Below are 22,834 nucleotides of genomic sequence, written 5' to 3'. Positions count from 1 at the left end.
AACGGAGCTGATCCAGATTTGTGTCCGATATGACGTAATATCTGAAATGTGGACCCACGGCACTATCAGAAAGTTGCTATCAGAAACAATGCCCGACTGTTTTGGACGTAATATGGTCGGTGTTTACATTAGCATCGCTAACACTCAGAGCTAACCTGTACTGGAGAGCATGTGTGTGAAGAAGCAGGAAGTAAAAAGGAACTCACCTTGTGGTATAACCGGCAAGAGAGAAAGCCTTTGAGCTCCATACTGTTTCAGAGATAATCCTTGATAAACCATGATATGGAGTTTCATCACGGCAGTATTTAGTTTAGACAGTAGCTGCCGGGTCCCGCATGAGCTCAGACCTTTTTTATTTTATCAATTTTTATAAGCTTTTACCCCAAATCAACACTTTTGAAAGAGGAAGTGAAATAGAGGGATATGAGGCATGGCTAGAATGGGTGATCTGTTTGGTATTTTGAGCAAAACACTTCATAGACATGTTTTTTATATATTTGTATATTTCTGAGACCTATGCTATTGCCTAAAAATAGCATGAGAGACACACAGTAGAAATAAACACATACAAACACTAACAGGGGTTTCAGGGACGGGCAGTGACAGTCGGTCCGTTCTTCTATATGTCTGTCGGTCTCAAATCTAAAGGGTGCAATAACGATTTTTATCCAATATGCATAAACAGCGGACACTGATAGGTGACCTTTAAATGCAGAGCCAGTTTTTTGGGGGTTTTAAAGAGATTACATTATTATCACGACAGGTAGCAAGCCACCAGACTGAAAAGAAGAATATTTTGACTTCCTGTAGGCTTAGAATAATAAACCCTCTATTAGGATCAAATAACACTTGACCACGGAGCTGACTTATTACACTTTTCAGAAATAAGAAATGGATTAAAGCTTTCAGAGAGCAGCCCTGGGGCTAAATGTGATATCCAAATAACCTAATCCTAATTTGAGCACCTCTAATGAAGGAGTATGTGAAGTGCATATTTTTAGTATGTTGATAAGGAGGATTGCAGGTGCTGCCGATGAGTCATACTTCAGGCCGAAATGGAAATCAGAGGAAGGGGTGAATTTGTTCAGTAAGAGCAGGGTGGAGGAACACTTTGAGAGCTCTTCATGTCTCATCATCATAGTTACCTCAATCTCAGCACTCGTCTGAAGAAAAGGGAGACGAGCTCTTAGAGCGGGATTACTTCCCCATCAACAGCCCTTTTAAACTGTGCAGCATCAATACTCACTAAAACTCCACTGTATATATTGTGATATAAATGTTATATTTAGCGATATAATGTACACATTGCATACAATATATATATTTTTTTCTATTTCATTGTATCTTTTTTTGGACATTTTTACTTTAACTGTTTATTTTTATAGAATGATCTAAATTAAAACAAATATATAACACGTTTTTGTATTAACTTCTTAAGTTTATGAAAATATTTGTATTGTATTTTATCGTTTATTGGTGTTTTTAATCTAATTTATGTTTAAATAAAAAATCTTTATTTTGTTTTTTTAATGGACGATTCTATTATTATTTTTGAATGGGCCTTTTAGTTATTTATTCATTTAAACTTGTATTTATTTAATTGTAAAATGGCACATCTGTCACAAAACCCCATTTCCCCCGGGGTAAATAAAGCATTCTCATTATGTCACATTATGTACACTGACATTATGATAATCTAAGAAGTCAGGATGCTTGAAATAACTCGTGGGGCCAAGGAAGCCACAAAGAAGCCCGGTTTGAAAGTGTTTCTCCGGCTGATTCATCGAAGCTGAGAGAAGAACAATGAGTGTTCATCAGGGGGAAGGCGGGCATTGACTGATGTTTTTCTCAAGCTCTTCTTCCCGTCGGCAACTCAGGCAGCAATTTGTCGGTCATGCGTGTCACCGTGCTTTATGGACACGTGTTGGAGACCAACGAGAGCCGATGGCTGTTTTTACCCCTGAAGGGCTTTCAGAGGCTGCCATGGGAACACTGAGAGAAAAGAAACATTTCAAGTTGCACTGAAATATGTCAAAGTTAAACGCAGTAACTCGTCTTATTGTTCATCTTTGAAACTCTGCAAATAGCATCTAATTAATAGAGCTCGGGATTTTTTATGGATTTCAAAAAATGTATTTCTTTAAGAAAAGAAAAGAACATATATATATATGTTAATAATTTAGTTTTTGGGAGAAGGGGTGGGATTGTTTAAGTGTAACCTTCTTCAGACCCCTTTTCGGATGTGTAATTAAGTAGATTATTTTAGAATCAGTAATATTTATGTATAACAATTTGACACTGCTTAATGTTGTATTCTATAATAATTATCATGGTAAATGTTTGTATTATTGTTTACACATTCAAAATAAATCAAATCAAATCAAAAATCAAATCAAATCAAAATAACTGGACATATTATCTAAAAAATATTTAAATACGATGCAAAAAATCCACGAAATCCTCTCAAATATTGTAGGAGCGAAAGCAACTGATTTACATCCTGAGTCATAGCCTTCATTTATCACACTGAGGGTCAGGGACAAACCTAATCCTTCAATACTTTTGGAGCATGTACTTGTGCGATTACATGTAAATGTGGCATCCTGGACCTCAAAATGCACGTTTATATTTTACCATATTGCATGCAAGACTGTCATATGACCAACACAAATCATTCTCTCCATTAAAGCCCCTGTCACACTGTCCCGAAATTGACACCCGATGGACACACGATTAAGGAAATGTTCAAATTCGGCTCTGATCGTAACAACATCGGGCCATTCGTGAGGGCATCTTAAGCCATCGTATGACCGCCGGTGGAGTTTCTCAGGCTCCGGCAGCAACTTCGGGAGTGGTGGCAAAATCTTTGGCATCACAAAGCATTGCCGAAGGACCTTGTGAAGGTTCATTTTCGTGTTGACTTCGTGTGTCCATTTTGCCCTTCGTAAGGCATTCGTGAGGGCATCTTAAGCCATCGTATGACCGCCGGTGGAGTTTCTCAGGCTCCGGCAGCAACTTCGGGAGCGGTGGCAAAATCTTTGGCATGCCAAAGATGGCTTAAGATGTCCCGATGTTGCTACGATCAGAGCCGAATTTGAACATTTCCTTTATCGTGCGTCCATCTGGTTGTTTTATTGCACAACAAAATCATGTAAACATATTATGTAAATAACCCAATTTGTGTTCTGTGGAACTAAAAAGGATATAATATATTATTTTGAAGGCGAGGAAGTTGTTGTTGCTATGGAAACAACATGACGGAGAAAACTTAATATCTTCTACATATAAAGACGGAGAAAGTAAAGAACAAAGTCGGAAAATATCAGTACAGTATCATAATACTTTAACATAATTGTTTGTGTTACTTTCGTTGCNTTGCTAGGCAATGACCCCTTTACGTTCAGACGCAGTCTTACAAACCTCTCATTCCTCTTCCTGTTATTTATGAATATATCAGTTACACTCCCATTTCACAGCGCTCTCTCCATTTCGGCCAATCTTAAGTTCACCTCTACTCCAGAATTTTACATACCTACCCCAGAATGTACCACTGAGTCCTAAGGACGTATCGCGGGGGACAAATCGTTCACCGACCTTATCCTGTGGTCTTCAGCACCTCCGCAACATGCAGTATGAGGTTTGTGCATTTGTAGCCGAGATTCAACCATAAGACAGGACGAACTCTTCGTTCAGGACGCCGTCCTGACAAGTTGTTTGCGAAGTTGAACAAGGTAGATCCATCTTAGACACCAAACTTATTACTTAGACTTCAACCGCACCAACTTACAGCACGACGACCCTGAGCGACATCCAGGAATCCGTCCCCAGTTTGAGTTTATGTGTCACCCGGGTTTTACACATATTTTACCCATGATCACCCTCCCGGCCCTGACCCAAGGTTACACAATATTCGTCTTGAATAACTTTACTTTGAATAACGCTGTACTCAATTTGGACCTTGATTGTTTCGAAGTTACTAACGATATTCTTTGTAATTTGTAATGTTACAAGTCAAGTAAGTAAAGAATACCGAGATAGCACGCCGTCGAAAAGGTCTCAGGTAAAGAAGTGACATCTAATGAGATAAATATGGGCAGAGAGTCCGTCGGTTAGTTATGTTTCGAGTTGTATATGCTATTGAGAGGGAGTTTCTGGCGTCTGCGCGTCTGTGTGAACGGGAGCAGTGACAGCTTCCTGCTGGTCTCTTACAACAAGTCTATCCTTTGTAGGATATATATGAGACACCCACGACGTAGGACCTTACGATCGAGAGTTCTTATGAATCCCACAGCAGAGTATATGAGAACTACAAACTCCACGGAGGGCCAGTAGTGTACAACCCGAGTCCGAGAATCGACTCGCTCCGGAGATGTCTCTACCCTTGAGTCGGCTCATGGTCACGGTCGTGCTGAAGTTTGCAGTGCGGTTGAAGTCTAAGTATAAAGTTTGTGTCTAAGTCTACCTTGTTCAACTTCGCAAACAAACTTGTCAGACGTCCTGCCGTCCCTGAACGAAAGTTCGTCCTTGTCTTGACTTGAATCTCCTCACAATGCACTCAAACCGCATATATGCATGCACTTTGCCGGCAGTGCTGATCTATGCCTATACCCGCGACTTCACAGATGTATCTACAGTATCTTTCACTAGGACGCCGCCAAGGCTTCCTAAATTTTTAGGGTTCGCCTCCCGGACTAAACCCGGGGCCCGACCCAACTGTGTACACCGAAATCTCGTATTGCAATCGTAAAACGAAGACCGGCACTAAATACTAATCTTGTCCTATTTTCATCTCATCTGTACACCTCTAATACGGCCGACTGTTTGCCACGACACAGTTACTTGTCCTGTCCGACAGCAAAGGGTGTCCTCGGAATCAAGTCGCATCATTAAGAGGGATCTACGAGACTCCGTTGCTACGAATCACACGGGAAAGCAGACAGCTGCACTTGTATATGACGTCTCCGTCGAAGGAAGTCCACGGAGCTATGTAGAGGTTGGATATCTTTATCACAGTAGCGTCGTAGAGAGAATGTCCAGTGAGCTTTCAATCTCTATATCCCCTACGCGAACAGACCCCAAACAGTCGTGTTTAAGAGTAAATAGCTGCTAGCTGATCAGACTTGATCCAGATAAATTATAAAGAGTGAAAAACACAAACATGTAGTTGTAAGAAATTTAGGAAAGGAAGCGGATATAAGTTGTAAAACGATTGTGAAATAAATTACTTAGGAGATTATCTAACGTTGGGAAGAGGTAGATACAAATAGAAGGTTTGTAAAAGCCTGCGTCTGAACGTGAAAGGGGTATTGCTACAACGAAAATCCGTTGGGCCGCATTTGCCTCGAAACCGCAGATAGTTACGCGCACTTCGCAACGCCTACAGGACAAGGTCTACGTGCAGTTAGGGTTGCCCTACGGTATTTATTTGATGTGTCTTAGTAGTTGATGTGTGAGCGTGTATCTAGGTTAAAGTCTCTTTCTGACTTATTCTCTCAAGTAAGTTTAAGTTGGACAGATATTATCGCTTCGAGAATAGTTCCGAAGGAAGTTAATTCAGATAAGATATTATTGTGCGTATTACGAGAGCTTACATTGAGAGATTTTGTTGGCGGAATTTGTATATAGATGCTACCATATTCGGTATATACGACTCAAAACAACGTGAGTTTTATACGGCATAAATTTAAAGGATACCATTAATACACTAGTTTTATCTCCGGCAAGCTCCACAGGTATTAGGACTTTATGCGGGTCGCTGGATTAAAGAATTACACTTTAAATGTCATGTTTTCTTAACAAGTGTATTTCTTATGTATAAAATATCTTTTTGTACATGTTTTTTGAGGTCTCGAAGCCCCACATTAACTTAGTCTTTTTATAAATAACAATGGTTTAGGATTGAACACGGGAGTTATTCGTGGAATTCAAGGAGGACTCGAACAGTCTGTGCACTTCAGTTGTGCAGAATGTATTCATCTCTTACTGTTGAGAGATTTGGTCTTTCAGCACTTTATTATAGGTTTACGCCCCACGCGGTTTGTTTACGACTTCGATAGACTTTATGTAACAATATAACAATTTAATATCAGATATGCATTAGTATGTTTATACTACTGATAACATCATAAAGTTTGACATGTTGGGACCGGGAACAGCAAGCTTTGTGTATATACAGACATGATCACCGGCTCCTGGGTACTTTAACTTCGACTACTGTGACGTAGGGGACGAGTATTTAGTACAATGCTATCACTACATAGACAAATCGCTGTTCAACAATCAAGGTAACAGATAACAGCAGATATTACAACGCTCGCAAGCACTCTGCTGCATTAGCAACCGCAGACAATAATCAGTACCCTTGGCCTCTCCATACTGATTTACATATATCACAAGCGTTCTTCGACGCACTGCTCCCCCGTGTTTGAAATTCCCCAAAGTATTGTCACACATTGATACTTTACCAAACAGGAGTGGAGAGACACCTCGAGTTATTCTTCATCCTGGTAAAACAAACCCAATAATAATGCCGCTCTTAAAATAAGAAACCAAGACCCGACGATATCTAGCATGAAACCAGCACTAAGAAATTACGGAGTGAGAACACGACCATTAGCGTTCGTCCGGGACTCAAACACTTATCGACCTTTGGTAAAATTTTTCTGGGACCTATACAGTACGCAACAACACGCCCCTGGGGTGCGGTTTCAATAGAGAACATCTGAACATACACCACAGAGGCACCTCCGCCAGCAACACGGCAGATGCAAAGGCACGATCCCATTCCAGCCCCACAACCAGTCGGTCCAAGTTGGGTGACGTCAGTCGTACAGGCAACACAGGTCTGTTTCTACGCCTGTAAGCACTTGAGAGGAAAGACCATGCCTCCACCAGTCGCAACACATTAGAACAAAGGAAGGGCTCTCAGAGCGGGGTACACTCTCTGTAACTTCCGCAACAGCCGTATAACGTATTATCAATGACCATGGACTTCCCTCCTTAGTTCTCCCGTCTGGAAGCGTCCCGATCTTGTAGCGGCGTCTCCTGTCTTGGTAGTCCGTGAGTCTCAATGTTATAGGGAAAAACTGATACTATGCTCTGTGGTTCTCCAAAGACTCCCCACATAATCTTATGTCGTGAGTGGACAAGATAGCCCACGGTCTTCTACATCAGTCGCTACCCTAAGGCGAATAGTACACATCATGAGAATGACTGCATCCAATCGTCGTAGAAATACAACTGACGAACTAGAGCGATGACCACATCACCTGAGAGCCTTGTTGTTGTTCCGAAAGGTAACGCTTGCCCACTGAGATTGTGGAAAAGGAAGATACATAGCATCTCTACAGTCGCGATTCGAATCCACATCACAGAGGAATGCATCGCACTATTAGAAGTTCCGAAATCGACGAAGGCAGGTCACTGCAGTAGTGAATGTGACCTTCGCTCATCAACCTCCACAGACAGGAATGAGACAAACATCACTAGAGGAATGACCACACAGTCCACTCTGGAGAGGAATGACCAATAATTCGCTAGAGCGATATGACATCTGCATTCTACTACAGCCTCAAAATGACCGCTTGTTCAACTGTCCCCTGTAGACCGGCGTAAACGGACCTTCGCGCGCTATCAAGCAGTGAGCGTGCGATGTCCTGTTCAGATGACGTCAAACCCAACGGGATGCCATAAATAAACTACACAGAATCACACTACACACCTACGCAATGATTACATTCAGGCAGACTGTAGAATACAACCTCTTTGGACAATTGATATACTTATTGAAAACAAGCTACAAAATGTAATACCTTGGAAAATGCAGTTTAATACTTTTCAATAGCCTTAATTGTTGCTAAATTAATTTATCAACTTTTAATACTTTTTAAGACCCCGCGGACCCCCCGTCATGTATGCTTTCCATTGACAATAAAACAAAAAAGGTGGATAGAAGCCCAACCCTTTCATCATAATGTCAGGATCTACACATACTAAACGCTAAACCTCTGAACCCTAAAGCTCCAACACTAAATCAGACCAAACTATATCGGTGCACAGTTAAGGCACTGCCAAACTGTTTGATTTATAAAAGGTTCGTAAGGCAGGGGATAACTTAACCTGATGTCCCAATATCTTACACTTTAGTTGGAGCAGAGCTGATGCAAGCATTACTACCGGGGGTGGAAATATATGCAGATTTAAAAACATTTTGAGATCTTAACAAGCGTTTGAATGATAACAACATCAAATACTATATTGTTGTTGAGTTTGACAGTGAGTAGTCTGACTACATTTGATTGATTTGGATTTTACTGATCCTTATTTGTGACATTTTCAGGATGTTCTTGTACATCTTTTCACCAAAAAAAAGAGAGTTGTTATTATACATTTTGTTCTGTACAAGTTATCACGCATTGGTTTTATTACTTGATATCAAATTGGGCTGTATGTGACCCATACATTAAAAGGAGTTTGACACCCCTGCTCTATATCCTTCGTGAGTGTAGGATTTATTGCAGGATGATTGTAGAAAGACTTCTGCATAAACCGAATAAACTTGCAAATATTATAGCTAATTTTCATCCCCCAATAAACACTATCGCTTTCTATTCCAAAAGACACCTATTGGTTATTTTTATGACTGACTTTATGACGTCAACGTGCACCTAAATCAGATTTTAATACGCAGCAACCCCTTGAGATGAGTCAGTCAGTAAATTATCGCAAACAACTCAATGTTAAGTGCTCTGATCAAGGTCACTATTGCTATGATGAGTAGCAGAACATTGTGAATTTATTACTAAAGTTATATTTGTCGCTTCAATGTCACTGCACAGATCTCATTCAAAGGCTTTTATGTGATCACGCTGCTTGTGTCAGGCCACACCTGAATTGGTGTTAAATTGGTGTTCTTAGGTTCGTCTGCCAGCTAGAATCAAGATGATGAGTGAGTATTTACCTGGTTCTGCAGCAGGGGAACAGTGATAGGAGTGGTCGCAGATGTTTCCTGATGCTCATCCTCAGCAGTGCATGTCAACTGGTGCTGAAGCACTTCTTCCAGGGTGTTGAACTCCTGGTAGCACGGGAAGCACATGTACACCGACGAGCTCTCCATGGCCTCCAGAGCTTCCATGGCTGCCAGGGAAAGAGAATAAATTAAATTAAAAACAGTGCAATGCAAAACTGATTTAGTTAAAAGGGGAAACAGTTCACAAAACCCACCATGCTTAGAATATAGAAATTAATATCAGAACGTGAGCCTTATACAGATGCCTTCCAACCATTGCATTATATTAAGTTAGGTTGTGAACATTGCCCTCTCCTGATGAAAAGAAGTGCCTGCATATATTATCAAGACAACAGCTTGGACACAGCGGCAGGAGGCGAACCCCGGGTTGCCAGGATGACTCACCGTGCCTGAGCCGGAGCTAATTGTTATTTTGACCATGCAGGTTGCGGATCAGGTGGAGACCTCGCCAAGTCTCTCTTTTCCTGCCAATTCGTGGACTGAACAGACATTTAGCTCCAACATCAATTAGATATGTGCTGTAATTGGACCCACTGGAAGTGCAGTCTAGCACATGCTGCTGCTGAAAGTAGCTATAATCAAACACAATCTCTGCAATCCGTCCAACTCTCTGGATACCAATCAGACCTGTGACTGCAGCTGCAAAGCTCTCCTTTGAAAAAAGAACCATATTAATCAGAGAACCCCTCGAAAGACCAACATATCAATAGCTTTGATAGACACCAAAGTGACACACCTTTGCTGATCATTTTAATTGACAGACAAGGCTATGACTTAAAAGGATAAGGCCGCTGGCAATATTTTGCATTTTGTTATTGCCGACAAATCCCATGACAAGAGAAGATCAGTGCGATGTTAGTCTGGCTGTCAATGCTTTGTAACTTCCCCAGTGTGCCGGTGACATCTCATGTGTTCCGACTGACATCTTTAAAAAAGGGATTACAGATAAAAAAGGAACCTTGTCTAAAATAAGTAATCGCCTAAAAAAGTTTTAGAAAAACTAAGAATCAAATAGGGGGTTTTATTGCCTTTGTTGGGGAAGGGTTTCAGAGGCAGGTTCAGTGATTAAGTGAGTTTTTGAAGCAGCAGGACAGTATTTTTAGGATTAAATCATTGAAATAGTAATTTTAACTTGAAGTTTCATCTCGTTAAATGCAATATTTTGGCTCACTGAAACGTTTTCCACAGTTTTATGAACAACAATGTGGATCTATAACAAATGATCAGGTATTTGCTACAGTGGCAAAACGTGTTAGTGCTAAATACCCCCTGTTGGAATGTTGATTTTGTGTGTCTTGTTTATGCATGAAGAAAATATTGAAGATAAACAATAATTCAAACCATTAAATGTTGTAATAGTGCCTCAATACCCCCTGTTGGGAAGACAGTCTAGTAGTAGGTGCTTTTTTCTTCACAGCTGAATCTATAATGTCAGGTTGATTGGTCAGATAAGTTATATTTGTTGTGCCTTTGTATCTCCAATATGATTTAGAAGAAAGTGAGTAGACTGACTGAATGTGTTACAACTGAGAGATTTTGATCTTTCACATTTTTATTTGTGGCATTTTCAGGATGTACTTGTACTTCTTTACACCAACAATATCTATATCTGAGTTCTTCTTCTACCTTTGGCAAAATCTTTAATGTCAGGTTGAATGGTCAGATTTATACCACTCAGTTTTTGCAAGACGGCTACGTTACATTATTACATTACATGTAATTTGTTAGACACTTTTATCCAAAGCGACTTACATACATTCAGTACTGTGGACAATCCCCACAGGAGCAATTTGGGGTGAAGTGTCTTGCCCAGGGACACAACGACATGCTGGCTACAGTGGGGTTTGAACTTGCTATCCCCTGATTCGAAGTCCAGCACACTACTGAGCCACAGCCTCATACATCTCGTAAAGACCCAGATTTTAAGTGATTTACTTCTGCTTTTAACACATTTACCTGCAAACATCAGTTCCTTTTTATTTTATTTTCATGTAATCATTAGGTGTACTTAACATGTGCCATGAATGTTGGTTACATGACATGCAATGTTTAGGCAGCTGTGAGTGTTACAGGGTCAATGTCAGTCCAATATTGACCCAAAAAGGGACCTATACACCATTGGTCAAAATTAATTAAGTGTATTTACTCAAGCACTGTACTTAACTACAATTTTGAGGGACTTGTACTTTACTTAAGTATTTAAAATGGTTGCTACTTTGTACTTCTACCCCACTACAATTCAGAGGTTAATAGTGTACTTTTACTACAGTACATTTATATAAACATATTTAGTGACTTTGTAGATTTTGATTAATAATGTGAAATATACAAAACACTTAAATAAGAATTTAGCATTCTGGAATAACAGTTGTTTTTGTTACATTCTGCATTTATTCATGAGACAGGTGTACTTAACATGTGCCATGTATGTGAGTTGCATGTCTATGGTTACATGACATTCAATGTTTAGGTAGCTGTGAGGGTTACAGGGTCAATGTCAGTGCGATATTGACTCACAAGGGGACACGTAAAACCAGCTAAATACCAATAACTCCTAGTTGATGCAATCGCAGGCCAATAATAAAGCCTCATGTTAGCTCATTTGACAGTTTAGCTTGTCTGACCCGAGCTAGCACCTTAGCATCCAGCTAGCATACTGTGTTACCTTTGACCAGTTACTGTGTTGCTAACATGCAACGCTGGCCATTTTTCGAGCAAAATGGCTAGCGTTGCCCCGGCGTGGTTAGCTAGCTCTCTTGCTATATCGGAAGCTAATCAAACAACCGTGAGAACATGTATTTATAGCGGGGAGCTGTAGCTACATTAGCCGGTGTCTAAACCTCTTTTTGCCACTTGGACCAGTGGTGCCTAGTTTCTGGTAGAAGGAGAAGAAGAAGAAAAGACACGAAGAAGGAGGGCGGGATACGCTTCTTCGGTGGTGTAATGGCGGCGACAGACTTAAAGTTACCATTAGCTGTCTCCCCCCGTCGAGAAACTCCATAACATGAATATCAATGAGAAATATCTCACCGAAACAGTAGCATTTGTGTACAAATAAGTCAAATAAATGCAACATTACTCACCGCACTCAGACGTTACCAGTCGAGGAAATAGGACAACAACTTCAGGTTTTTTTGCATGTTGGAAGGAGGGATCTGATTGGCTGTGGTGGTCAATTCATGGACCAATGAGGTTGGACTACACATAACACTGAGGGAGTTTGTAGTCCAAAAGCGCGCGAGAGGGTCAGTGCAGCGCCGTATAGATTTATATTATAGGGCTCTGGGTCAGTGAGTGCAGTAGAATCAAATGAAAGGTCACATTTGGGATACATGTATTTTACTTCAGTGTTTTTTATCTACTCTGTACTCACACTTTACTATATTTAAATATTGTACGTATTGCTCCATGGCAGATAGTATACCCAGCAGCGTGTCACTGATACATCACTTCTTAAAACTCATATATTTTAAAGCCTGTCATCATTAATAATGCCATGCCATCTACATCCATGTTTTGTTTGATTTTACTTTCTTTTTTCCATTGCATTCATATAGTTTACGCAGGGATGGGGTTGGGATGGTTGACCTAATGTTCTGTTTTCTCCTGAACGCAAGGGTGTAACTTTGGTTTGAGAAGTGGGGGACACACAAAACGGGGTCCTCCACAATGAAACATTTTCTCAATTTAATTCCATTTCCTGCCTTTCTACAAATATATTAGGGACTATAGTGCTAACAAATCCAAGAAAAATGCGTAGTGTATATAATGAGTGTGCACACTTATCTAGTATCCTATCCATGTGAGCCTGTTTTATTTGTGGTGACCTCAAATCCTCTAGGGGGGTCCGGGGGCATGCACCCCCGGGAAAATTTGTTTCTTTAAATTGAAGTTGAATGCATCCATCTGGTGCACAAATTAAGAGATTTATGGATACAGCTCTCAACTCATATGAAACAGAACTGTATAGCTATTTCAATAATCAAAAAACCATTAGAATATGCTCACAACCAATAACAAATCATTGATAAACTCCTCTCTCCTATCTTTATCTTACCTAGTCTGCATTGTTTCTTTTTATTTATGCATATTTGACTAATCACTCCGCTTTCAAACTGTGTTTTTTTATTTTGTACTGACCTATAGTTCACATTGGAAGGATTTCTTAACTTATTTTATATACTGTAGTGCCGAGAGATAGGGAGTCAGAGGCGGTGCAATGATGGTGTAAAAGGGTACTTTATTTAAGAGCTGGAAAGGACATGTTGTCCGGTTGCAGTCCGGGAAGAAGAGAGAGTGAAGTCAGGAGGGCACACAACATATAGTAAACACAAACANCCGTTGTTTGTTGTGAGAGAGATGTATTTTTTAGAGTATTGATACAGCGTTTAAGATGTGTTACATGAAGACAGTGCATCAAAAGAGACATATGAGGACCGTTTCAGAGAGGCTAGTTATTCAGCATATATTGGAATGTGAAAAGTACCAATCATGTGCTAAGCCATGCATCAATGTTCGGATTAGAAACGTGAAGGTTGGTCGTCTGGCGGGCCGACAGCCAATCAGAGCATATACCACTGCTCCGGACGAGGGATTTTTATCTATGAACTATTGTGATGCTCGAACAGAGCGCGCGGTGTCGGTACCAGATGTGTTCGGCGGTACCATATGTGTTCGGGGGCCGTCTTTACCAATGACGTCCACGATTGTACGCATTGTGATTGGCTGTACGGTAATTTACCCAGGGGTGCTCGGGGGCAAATCACATCTACAGATCATGACGAACCGAATTAATTATTTCTATGCCCTAGCGTGTTGAAAAATGTTTGTGAAAAAACAGGGTTAAAAAACATGAAGAAACGGAGCAAGGCTTTACGCCATTGGCTGTACGGCAACTCCAAGAACCATCATCACACGGTCAAATTCCGAACATTTAAACATAGCCCTAACACTTCATTCTTACTTTGTCCGTTATTTATATGGTAGAAGAGAAATAACGCTCTCTGTGAAAGGTCCCAATGTGTTCATTTTGATGGGCTGTCTTCTGAAGTGGGTTAAGCATCACTAATGAATTTCTTGACTTCTGACTGCTTTGGATATATAATTACACCACAATTAAGGTTTTACTATCACAGTGCACTGATTTGTGACAAACTGTAAAGCACTTACGCATCACTGTACAACTGTAAACCAAGGCGGTTTTGCCATCACTTACTGTACTGAGGCTCAGTCACTGGTACATTTTTCATTTACAAAGCCATGTTGGATAAAGTACCATCTTATATCTGCTCCCTGATCTCTCGCAAATTGAAAGTACTTATTGCCTGAGATCTCATGCTGTGGTTTTATTAAATGTGCCAAGTGCTAGGACTGTCTTAGGGGAAGAAAGCTTTTAGATGTGCAGCTCCACTAACTTGGAACAGTCTGCAAAAAGAATGTAAAATTACCAAGCTGGTACCACTACATGTTTTTAAAGCTCGGTTGGATGCTCCACAGTCAGATGCTGTTGGTACCTGTACATGTGGATAGATATGTAAATTGTAATCCCTGTAATTTTTTGCTGTATGATGTCCTTTTGTTGTTCTGTTGTTTATGTTTTTATGTCTTCATGTGGAACCTACTGCTGCAGGTCTCCCTTGAAAAATAGATCATTGATCTCAATGGGATTTTACCTGGATAAATAAAGGTTTTGAATTGAATGTCGAGCATTAACTGCAAGTCACTCAAATGCATAAACTGGAGAATTAATTATGTTACAAAGGTTACAGAAAACATATCCAAGTGTAACACAAACATCCAGTATTAACCTTACTGTTTTTTTACTAACAGTAACCAACTAATAATTTTCATAAAGTGCATATTTATTCCAAACTCACATATATATATATTATATATATATATATTATGTAATAAAACATAATGCACAATGGTACACAGTATCCAAACTCTTTAGGCACTGGTCAGAGGCATTCATGTAAAGCAGATCACCAGAATCCAATACTGGTAAAAACGTTGCAGAGATCAAATGTTTCCTTGTCTGAAAGGAGAAACCTAATTTTAAAACAACATTTTCAGTGTGTGACTTGAAAGATAAGTTCTGATCAATAATAAAACCTAGATATGTGTATGTAGTGACCCTTTCAATGTCAATGTCAGTCCCTTGAACAGTACAAATGTTGGGGAGAAAAGAAGTTAACTTTTTGCCATTTGAGAATATCATGAGTTTGGAGTTGTCTGCATTTAATATTAACTTGAGTTGAGATAAATGGGATTGAATAACATCAAAGGCAGACTGGAGGAAATCAAGACTTTGCTCTATAGAAGAGGATGAACAATAAATAACAGTATCATCTGCATAAAAATGGAAAGCAGCATTTGAAAAATTCTTAGAGATTATTTACATATATGGTGAAATTATTGGTCCTAATATGGAACCTTGGCGCACACCCTTTCAAATCAAATCAATCAAATCAAGTTTTATTTATATAGCACATTTATAAACGATTTTTGGTCGAGCCAAAGTGCTGTACAAATAATAAAAATACCCTACAGTAAAGACATTTTACAGCTAATACAACAGCAGTTTGTTCAGAATATCAGTATGAGAAGAAAACGACACCCTCTGTCCTTAGACCCTCACATCGTACAAGGAAAAACTTCCAGAGAAAACCCACAGTTTAAAGGGAAAAATGGGAGAAACCTGGCGGGATCCCTCTCCCAGGACGGACAGACGTGCAATAGATGCCGTGTGTAAATCGAAGAGATAATACATTTTACAACATAGGTAGACCGAATGTTAGGAAATGCATGTGTCTATAATAAGAGGATGAATCCACGAAGATGTCAACAATCCTGTGGGAGCCTTCAGGGAGGCAGCACGACGAGACCCAGGCAGGACCGCAGAGACAGGTTCAGCCATGACCCGAAGTCCACGACTTAATCCAGAACTCAGGATAGAGGATCCAGGATGCGGGACCACAGCAAGAGGATCAGCCTCGACTCAAGATCCCGGCGTCGATATAGACACAAAAGAAGAAAAATTTGGCTGGGTTAATCGGAACATGAGAATACACAGATACAGACAGACAGAAGGAAGAACAAGCACTCCCTTTGGAGTGATTTTTTTAAAATATTGAAGTTAAATGCATCAATCTGGTGCACTTTGAGAGCAAAATGAAGAGATATATGGATACCTCTCAACATCCATATGAAACAACTGTAAACAGATTTACTTTGTCTTTATGGATTCGATTGTGGACTTGATTGTGATTGCTGCACATTATCCCTTACTTAATAAATACTTTTTTTGATAATCTATTATATAGAAAAGTATATCATATTGATATATAATATATAATTTATTGATAATATATAATATAATCAAATATAACAATCAAAACGAAATAAGTAGTATTAAGTATTAGGGCTAAGAAAATATTGTACATGTGAAATAGTTGTATTTATTGATTTAAATTGACCTGCATACGCTAAGAAAAATAGTCCGTTGTTACTGTTTGAACTAACGTACCAACGGCACTGAACATATTACATATTACCTACCATATTACGTTATATACTTCTTACCTTCAATTTCTCTTGTTCTTCTCCTCATTCGTCTTTGTTTTTCTTCAAGTTTTATTGTATTTCTTCAAGTTTTTATCTTGTTGGTCGAATGCACTTAAGCGTCAGCTAAATGCAATGTAATGTAATGATCAAAAAAACCCTAGACAGCGTGGGTAAATTACCGTACAGCCAATCACAATGCGTGACGTCATTGACGTCATTACGTCGTGACGTCACTGGTAAGAGATGGACCCCGAACACATATGGTACCCCGAACACATCTGGTACCGACAGCGGCTCCAGGGTATGGCTGGGGTAGGCTACAGCCATACCAAGAAATGGCTTAGCCCCAACTTAGCCCCACTATGAACAAGTATGTTAAAGTGAGCACAGAACAAAGTAACAAAAAACTAAAATGGAATTCATTTTTTTTTTTAAATATGTCGTGTAGTGATAGATTTTTTTTTTCTTCTCAAGAGTGTACCAGAATGTGTATTTTATGTTAGTATTTCAAAAAATCTCCTGGGGGAGTATAACATATATATCATCCGCATAACAGTGGACAGAGCACACGGTTCTGTTGCAACCGTGACTGAAAGCAATGTCAGCAAATAATAAGATGTAAGTTGTAAATGCACAAACATTTATTTCTTCAAATGTAACAACATGTAAGCTAAAATGTGAGTTTGACGAATGTTAAAAAAAACAAAAAACTGGTTGGTGCAAATGTACAGTGTACATTGAAGATCACACGCAAATTAGTAAATTGTATTTGTTTTGAAGATAAACTAGATCCACCTATAGGTTTCAACAATGAATCTTACATTTAGACATTACATTTGTATAACTTAAATTGGAGTTTTATATTTGTACGTTTTGGAGATAAACTGAAGCCACGTGGGATGCAGCAATTGTATCTATTCAGTATGAATTGAAAGTGAACTATCCCTTTAAACTTCATTTCTTTCCATTCGTTTCCTCTTTTAACGTGCAATTTGATTGGCTCTCCTCATTGCTTCTAGCCAATCAGCCGCCGCCTGCTATGGAGGAAGGAATAAATGCAAGATGGCTCCTCATATAAAAACAGTCTTCTGGGTAGCCCTCGGCTTGCTACAAAATAACTCTTTACACCTTATTAGGTTAAGATATTTATCCTCGAAGAGTTCTGAAGGGTAACTTAAGCTATAGATTGATATGCGTATGGTAATTGTCGATATTTTCTGGGAGAAGATAGTGAAGATACAGCAGGGACAACTTTGAAGCCATGAATCGGTGGTGAACTCTCTCCGCTCGGCAGACAGAGTTGGGCGGTCAGAAGCACACAGCCTGGGCCTCAGCTAGCTAGCCGTAGCGGCTAACTAGCTTATGACTTCATCCAGCTAACAACGTTACCATTATCCGCCGCGTTGGAAACGTTAAACAGCAGAAAAGGAAACGTTTTAAACTACTGGTTGCCTGTTGAATGTGGGACGTGAAAGGCCATACCATAACGGACCATGGCTGTATCAAGGTAAGAATATCTTATGCGGACTCTAGTTTTATCTATCCGACTTTCCTCACCAATTAGCTGGCTACCCTGCTAATATAGGCTAGCTTTTAATTTGTCAAAGAATGGCATGGCGACGGCCGACTAGCCATCAAAGCTAACACAGTGTAACTTATAGTGTAGTAAATATTCGTGGTACACGTTTGCAGGCTGGTCACTTAACTGGGATTAATGCTTACTGCCGGTGCCAAAATGCCGGTAGAATTATTTCAAAATTTGGAAATGCACATCCTGTACTGACACACGTTAAGGATTAACTAACATAAGCATTATCGGGAAATGGGTCAACAAAATCCAATTTCCACTGGCTTCTTGTGCATAGTTGTATTGTTGGTATTCTGATCATGGAAACGTTTAGTATTAAAGTTCCCATTTTAACGCTAAAAGCGTGTCAAAATGCATGTGTTTGCAGCATGATAAAATTAGGGACATCTTTAATCTCTCTAAACATGCTTGATAAACTTATTGTAACTTTGTTTTGATTGGCAGGTGTTTTTCTGCTGTTATTCTTATGGTGATTCCACGTGGTGTCTGTCGTCCTCTTTGCATAGCAAAGCAGACTCCTGTGGTTTAGTTTAAGTATTAGTGCTACTCTAATCCACTTTATTAATAGACTGATAATGATCTCGGTAAACATCAGGTTAATTACACAGGTTATCTTGGTCGAAAGCTAAACAATGACTGCTAGATAATGGTTTTAATAATAATAGTACTAATAATAATAGTACACTTACTTCAATTCTATTTGTTAACCTGTATATTAGTATTTTATATTGAATAGAGATACTCTAGGTATACATATTTCACTGTTGATCTGCACATATGCACTGTTCTCTTTTGTTTGTTTATTTTTAATTAATGTGAAATGCTTTTTCTACATTCTGCTGTGAAAAAATAATTTCCCAAACTTGGATCAATAAAATTATATCTTAAATGTTATTATCTTAATATATAATAATAAGTGTCATGATGAAAATATGATTAAATGTTTTAAATTCCATTTAATTAATTTTAGCAGAATGAAAAAATGTCAGATCAGTGTACACAAAAATGTAGATAATTGATTGTGTTCATGTTAACAACCTAAAGATGGTCCTGGTAAATAAAGAAGCCAGCATTTTGTTCAAGTGATTTCCACTGTCTTAATGTGTCAGTTGACCCTATTTATTTAATGTGACCTGTCTTTAGACTTGATCGTTTGTTTATACTGCTTGACACCGGAACAACACCAGTAACCAGGAAAGCAGCCGCCCAGCAGCTTGGAGAAGTGGTCAAACTCCATCCACAGGAACTCAATAGCCTTCTGCTAAAGGTGTGTTTGATAACTGTTTCCAAACTGTCTTTCATGAGCATTCATAACATCATTTCAACCTGGCTATATTTTCCTCTTCCTTAGGTGACATATGGGAAATTCTGATCATGTATAACAGTGTCATTGTTGCTAGTAGGTCAATGAGCCATCTGTGATTCTAATTATAAATACATTTTTAGTTGAAGAGGACATACTATGCTCATTTTTCGGTTCATATTAGTATGTAGTGCCTCTACTGTGACATTTTTCCATGCTTTCATGTTCTAAAAGCTCTTCATTTTTCTAATACATACCTCTTGTCTTCTCTCAGAGAAACTCCCTTTGGAGGTTACACAGAGATTTAAGCCTTTGCAGACCATTTACATGCAGACAACTATCGAACACACTACAGGGAAGGGAACTCCCCAAAAGCATTAAACAAATTAAATGTATTATCTGTCAACGTTCAGGTCTTGATCTACCTAAGGAGTCCTAATTGGGACACCCGAATAGCAGCAGGCCAAGCTGTAGAGGCCATTGTGAAGAATATTCCTGAGTGGGACCCGGCGCCAAGGCCCAAAGAAGGTGATCTTTTTGGTTGAATTTCAGTATATCTGAGGCATGTGTTCTTAACCAAACACTGCATGCACTATTGTTTACCTTTGGTTCAGTTACAATACATGTGATCCATTAATCAGTTGTGTGATTTTTATTGATTTTTTAACCTGATAGTTAAAAGATGTTACAGGAATAACTGACTCACAAATATTAACGTAGCATTTCTTTGTCAGTAATAGGTTAGCATTTTTTGCTCGGGGGTAATTCAGAGGGTCAGTGTAAGCATTTTTCGTTTTTTTTTTTTTTTGAAGAAAAAGAAAAAAAGATCAGTTAAATGAGTTTTTCCCCGTTATATGGATATAAAATATTCATAGTTTATTAAATATTAAGGTTCCTGAGACGTTGTTTCCTGCAAATGCCGCAATTTCGGCCCCGGAACCGGGTCCGTGGGGCTTAAGAGGTTTTAAGATGTAAAATTGAGAAAGGTGCAGTGTTTGATACTTTTTTTCTATCTCTCTTGTAGAGTCTTGTGAAGACTTGTCTCCGGAGGACTCCTCTTGTGACCGCTTGAGTTTCTACCACTTTGACATCTCCCGCCTCCTCAAACACGGAGCGTCTCTGCTGGGATCTGCGGGGGCGGAGTTTGAGCTGCAGGATGACAAAAATGGTTTGTAGTAATTCATCATTGCTTGTTTTTTAATTTGAACGACCTCCACACTGTGGAAAGGAAAAGTGTGACTAATTTGAACCGTTAATACAAGATAAAGGCCACTGGACAGCCTCACACAAACCAGCTCAAGTGCGCTAGAATTTGAAAGTACACAACCGAAAAAAACAGACTTCCTTACAGAGCCCCTCCTCCAACACACACGAACCAATGAGAGCAAGAGATAAGTTTGTACACGAGATGGAAGGCTGACAGGCAGGTAGGCCATCCAGTTATCTGCCGCGGGCCGAGGCAGATAACTGATGGGGCCTGGCGGGATCCCTACCTCTGCAGGTGTGGAGAGTTAAGTTGTACAAAGTATTTAAAAGACTTATGTAAACTTGGTAAAACTCAAAATGAGATACAGAATGAGATCTTGATCTTGGCCGGACCCTGATCCGGAGTTCTCAGAAAGAACATCGACCGTCTTGTATCTTTGTTTAACCACCCCGCGTGAAGCGTCCACGTGTGTAATTTAAGGCCGCGAGCGCGTGAGTGTAATAACGATCCTGGGTGCACGGAATCGGGCGACGATACTGAGGTAGGATCCCCTTTGGAACTGTACATATTCAAATGGTAAAGAAGAGATAAAATAAAGATAAAACGTACAACGTACACCTCCTGGACCCCTGAAACTAAAATTTGTTACGACAATTCGATAACACGCAACTGCATTCAGATAATTTACAACTTAACTCTTGTGGGTGTACCAACACTGCCCGAACCTAGGTCGCACCAAAACGAAGGAACGCGAGACCGAGTGACCCGACCGGCGACAGCAGCTCCAGGAGCAGCCAACTTGTCCGAGGAGACACCAGAGTACGGTTAACGGCGGGTACAGGTATGGGTTAAGAAGACTCCTCGAAAGAGACCGCCCGTCCACTGGCCGAGAATCCCAGGTAGATTCGACTCTTTTCTTTTTGACCTACAGTCTTGGTCATGGTACCATCGTACACCACTCCTCACACTAATTACCAATAAAACCCGTCAATCCCTTCGACCCACTGTTTACGATAGCTTTTCCTTAAGTTCTTGTCAACCCATGAAAAAAATTACAAAAACAATAAAAGTTATATGTGATGAAATCTCTAATATTCTGTGGGTGTAATTTTTACACAATTTTAGGACAAATTAGTCTGAGCATGTGTCTTTAGGTAATGTGTGCGAGATTGACGGTACTCCATATTGTTATAAAGTACCATGTATCTATTAGTTATTATTTTCGTTCAATAATTTCCCACCCCATGCCATAAGCAAAAGTCTTTGGTACAATATAAGGCTACCTTACGAAGCAATTGTAGGGCTTCGTTACTTATGTAAATTTACGATACTGTAATTATAAGTCATACGTTGGTCATACCAATTTTTTCTCTCTTATAAGCTTCGTCTTTTTTTGTCGCATTAATGGAGACTGTTACGTCTAAAAAGAAAAACCCTATAAAATGTAAGGTGAAAGTGGAAAGTTTGAGATAAGACAATAAAAATTGTTAGAAAAAAAACAATGACAGTATATCATAAAATGGCACAATATTAACTCAGAAGATACAAGTAATTATTGATATTAACAGTAAGTCCACACGATATTGGAGTGACTCGACTCGCAATCAAATCGAGAGTCCTCTCTCAGAGAAGGTGCGACCAACATTTTTTCAGAAATTAAGCAATCGTAATCATGCCGATTGTCCTACGATTTGTTGGCTAGCGGTGACACGGAATTTTGATTTCGTGTTCGGTGCGTTTGTGACGCCGTACGACATGCCGAGAATACCCAGACGTATAAACTTCTCGAACCTCGCCGAAGCACGAGAGGCAATGAGGAAATCCTGCTCTTATTTGGTGCACTTCTGCATACCACGCGAGCACAACACAAGTACTGGACAGAACCGGTCCTTTGGCCGTGAGGGAAACAAATATATAAAACGCTAGATCAAAGAAGAAGAAAAAACTTCACCCTTCAACAGGCAGGCAGGCAGGCCAGCCTGCCTGCCTGACTGCCTAGGGGGGGGGTTTTGCTTTTGAGAAGCGAAGAGGGCTTAATGTGTCAGTGGGTTAGGTCGCAATTTTTCGCCCCCCGCGGCTTTCGCGATTAACGGTAGTGACTCTATATATGTTTATAAAGTAGACACCCTTCGGCACCGCGAC

The 22,834-nt window shown here is 39.7% G+C and overlaps 1 protein-coding gene and 1 long non-coding RNA gene across 2 annotated transcripts in view; one reads left to right on the top strand and one right to left on the bottom strand.

The window, feature by feature from the left end:
* Nucleotides 1-1,802: 1,802 nt before the first annotated feature.
* LOC104943199 (uncharacterized) lies at nucleotides 1,803-12,197 on the bottom strand. Its single transcript, XR_798091.1, has 3 exons — nucleotides 12,112-12,197; nucleotides 8,960-9,135; nucleotides 1,803-1,992 (listed from the first exon to the last, which is right to left on the bottom strand). It is a non-coding gene; the product is annotated as an uncharacterized lncRNA (long non-coding RNA).
* Nucleotides 12,198-17,636: 5,439 nt separating this feature from the next.
* Nucleotides 17,637-22,834, top strand: part of LOC104943207 (TATA-binding protein-associated factor 172-like) — a gene marked incomplete at its 3' end in the record, with an annotated part of 9,018 nt that continues 3,820 nt past the window's right edge. Inside the window, exons 1-4 of the mRNA XM_010768544.1 lie at nucleotides 17,637-18,101; nucleotides 19,326-19,449; nucleotides 19,899-20,013; nucleotides 20,510-20,653. Coding sequence (XP_010766846.1) covers nucleotides 18,088-18,101; nucleotides 19,326-19,449; nucleotides 19,899-20,013; nucleotides 20,510-20,653 — 397 coding nt within the window. The remainder of the gene's footprint in view (nucleotides 18,102-19,325; nucleotides 19,450-19,898; nucleotides 20,014-20,509; nucleotides 20,654-22,834) is intronic.

This window comes from Notothenia coriiceps, unplaced genomic scaffold, assembly GCF_000735185.1.
Source record: "Notothenia coriiceps isolate Sejong01 unplaced genomic scaffold, NC01 NC01_scaffold00005787, whole genome shotgun sequence".
In the NCBI taxonomy this organism is placed as follows: domain Eukaryota; kingdom Metazoa; phylum Chordata; class Actinopteri; order Perciformes; family Nototheniidae; genus Notothenia; species Notothenia coriiceps.
This window is presented reverse-complemented; position numbering and strand designations above follow the sequence as displayed.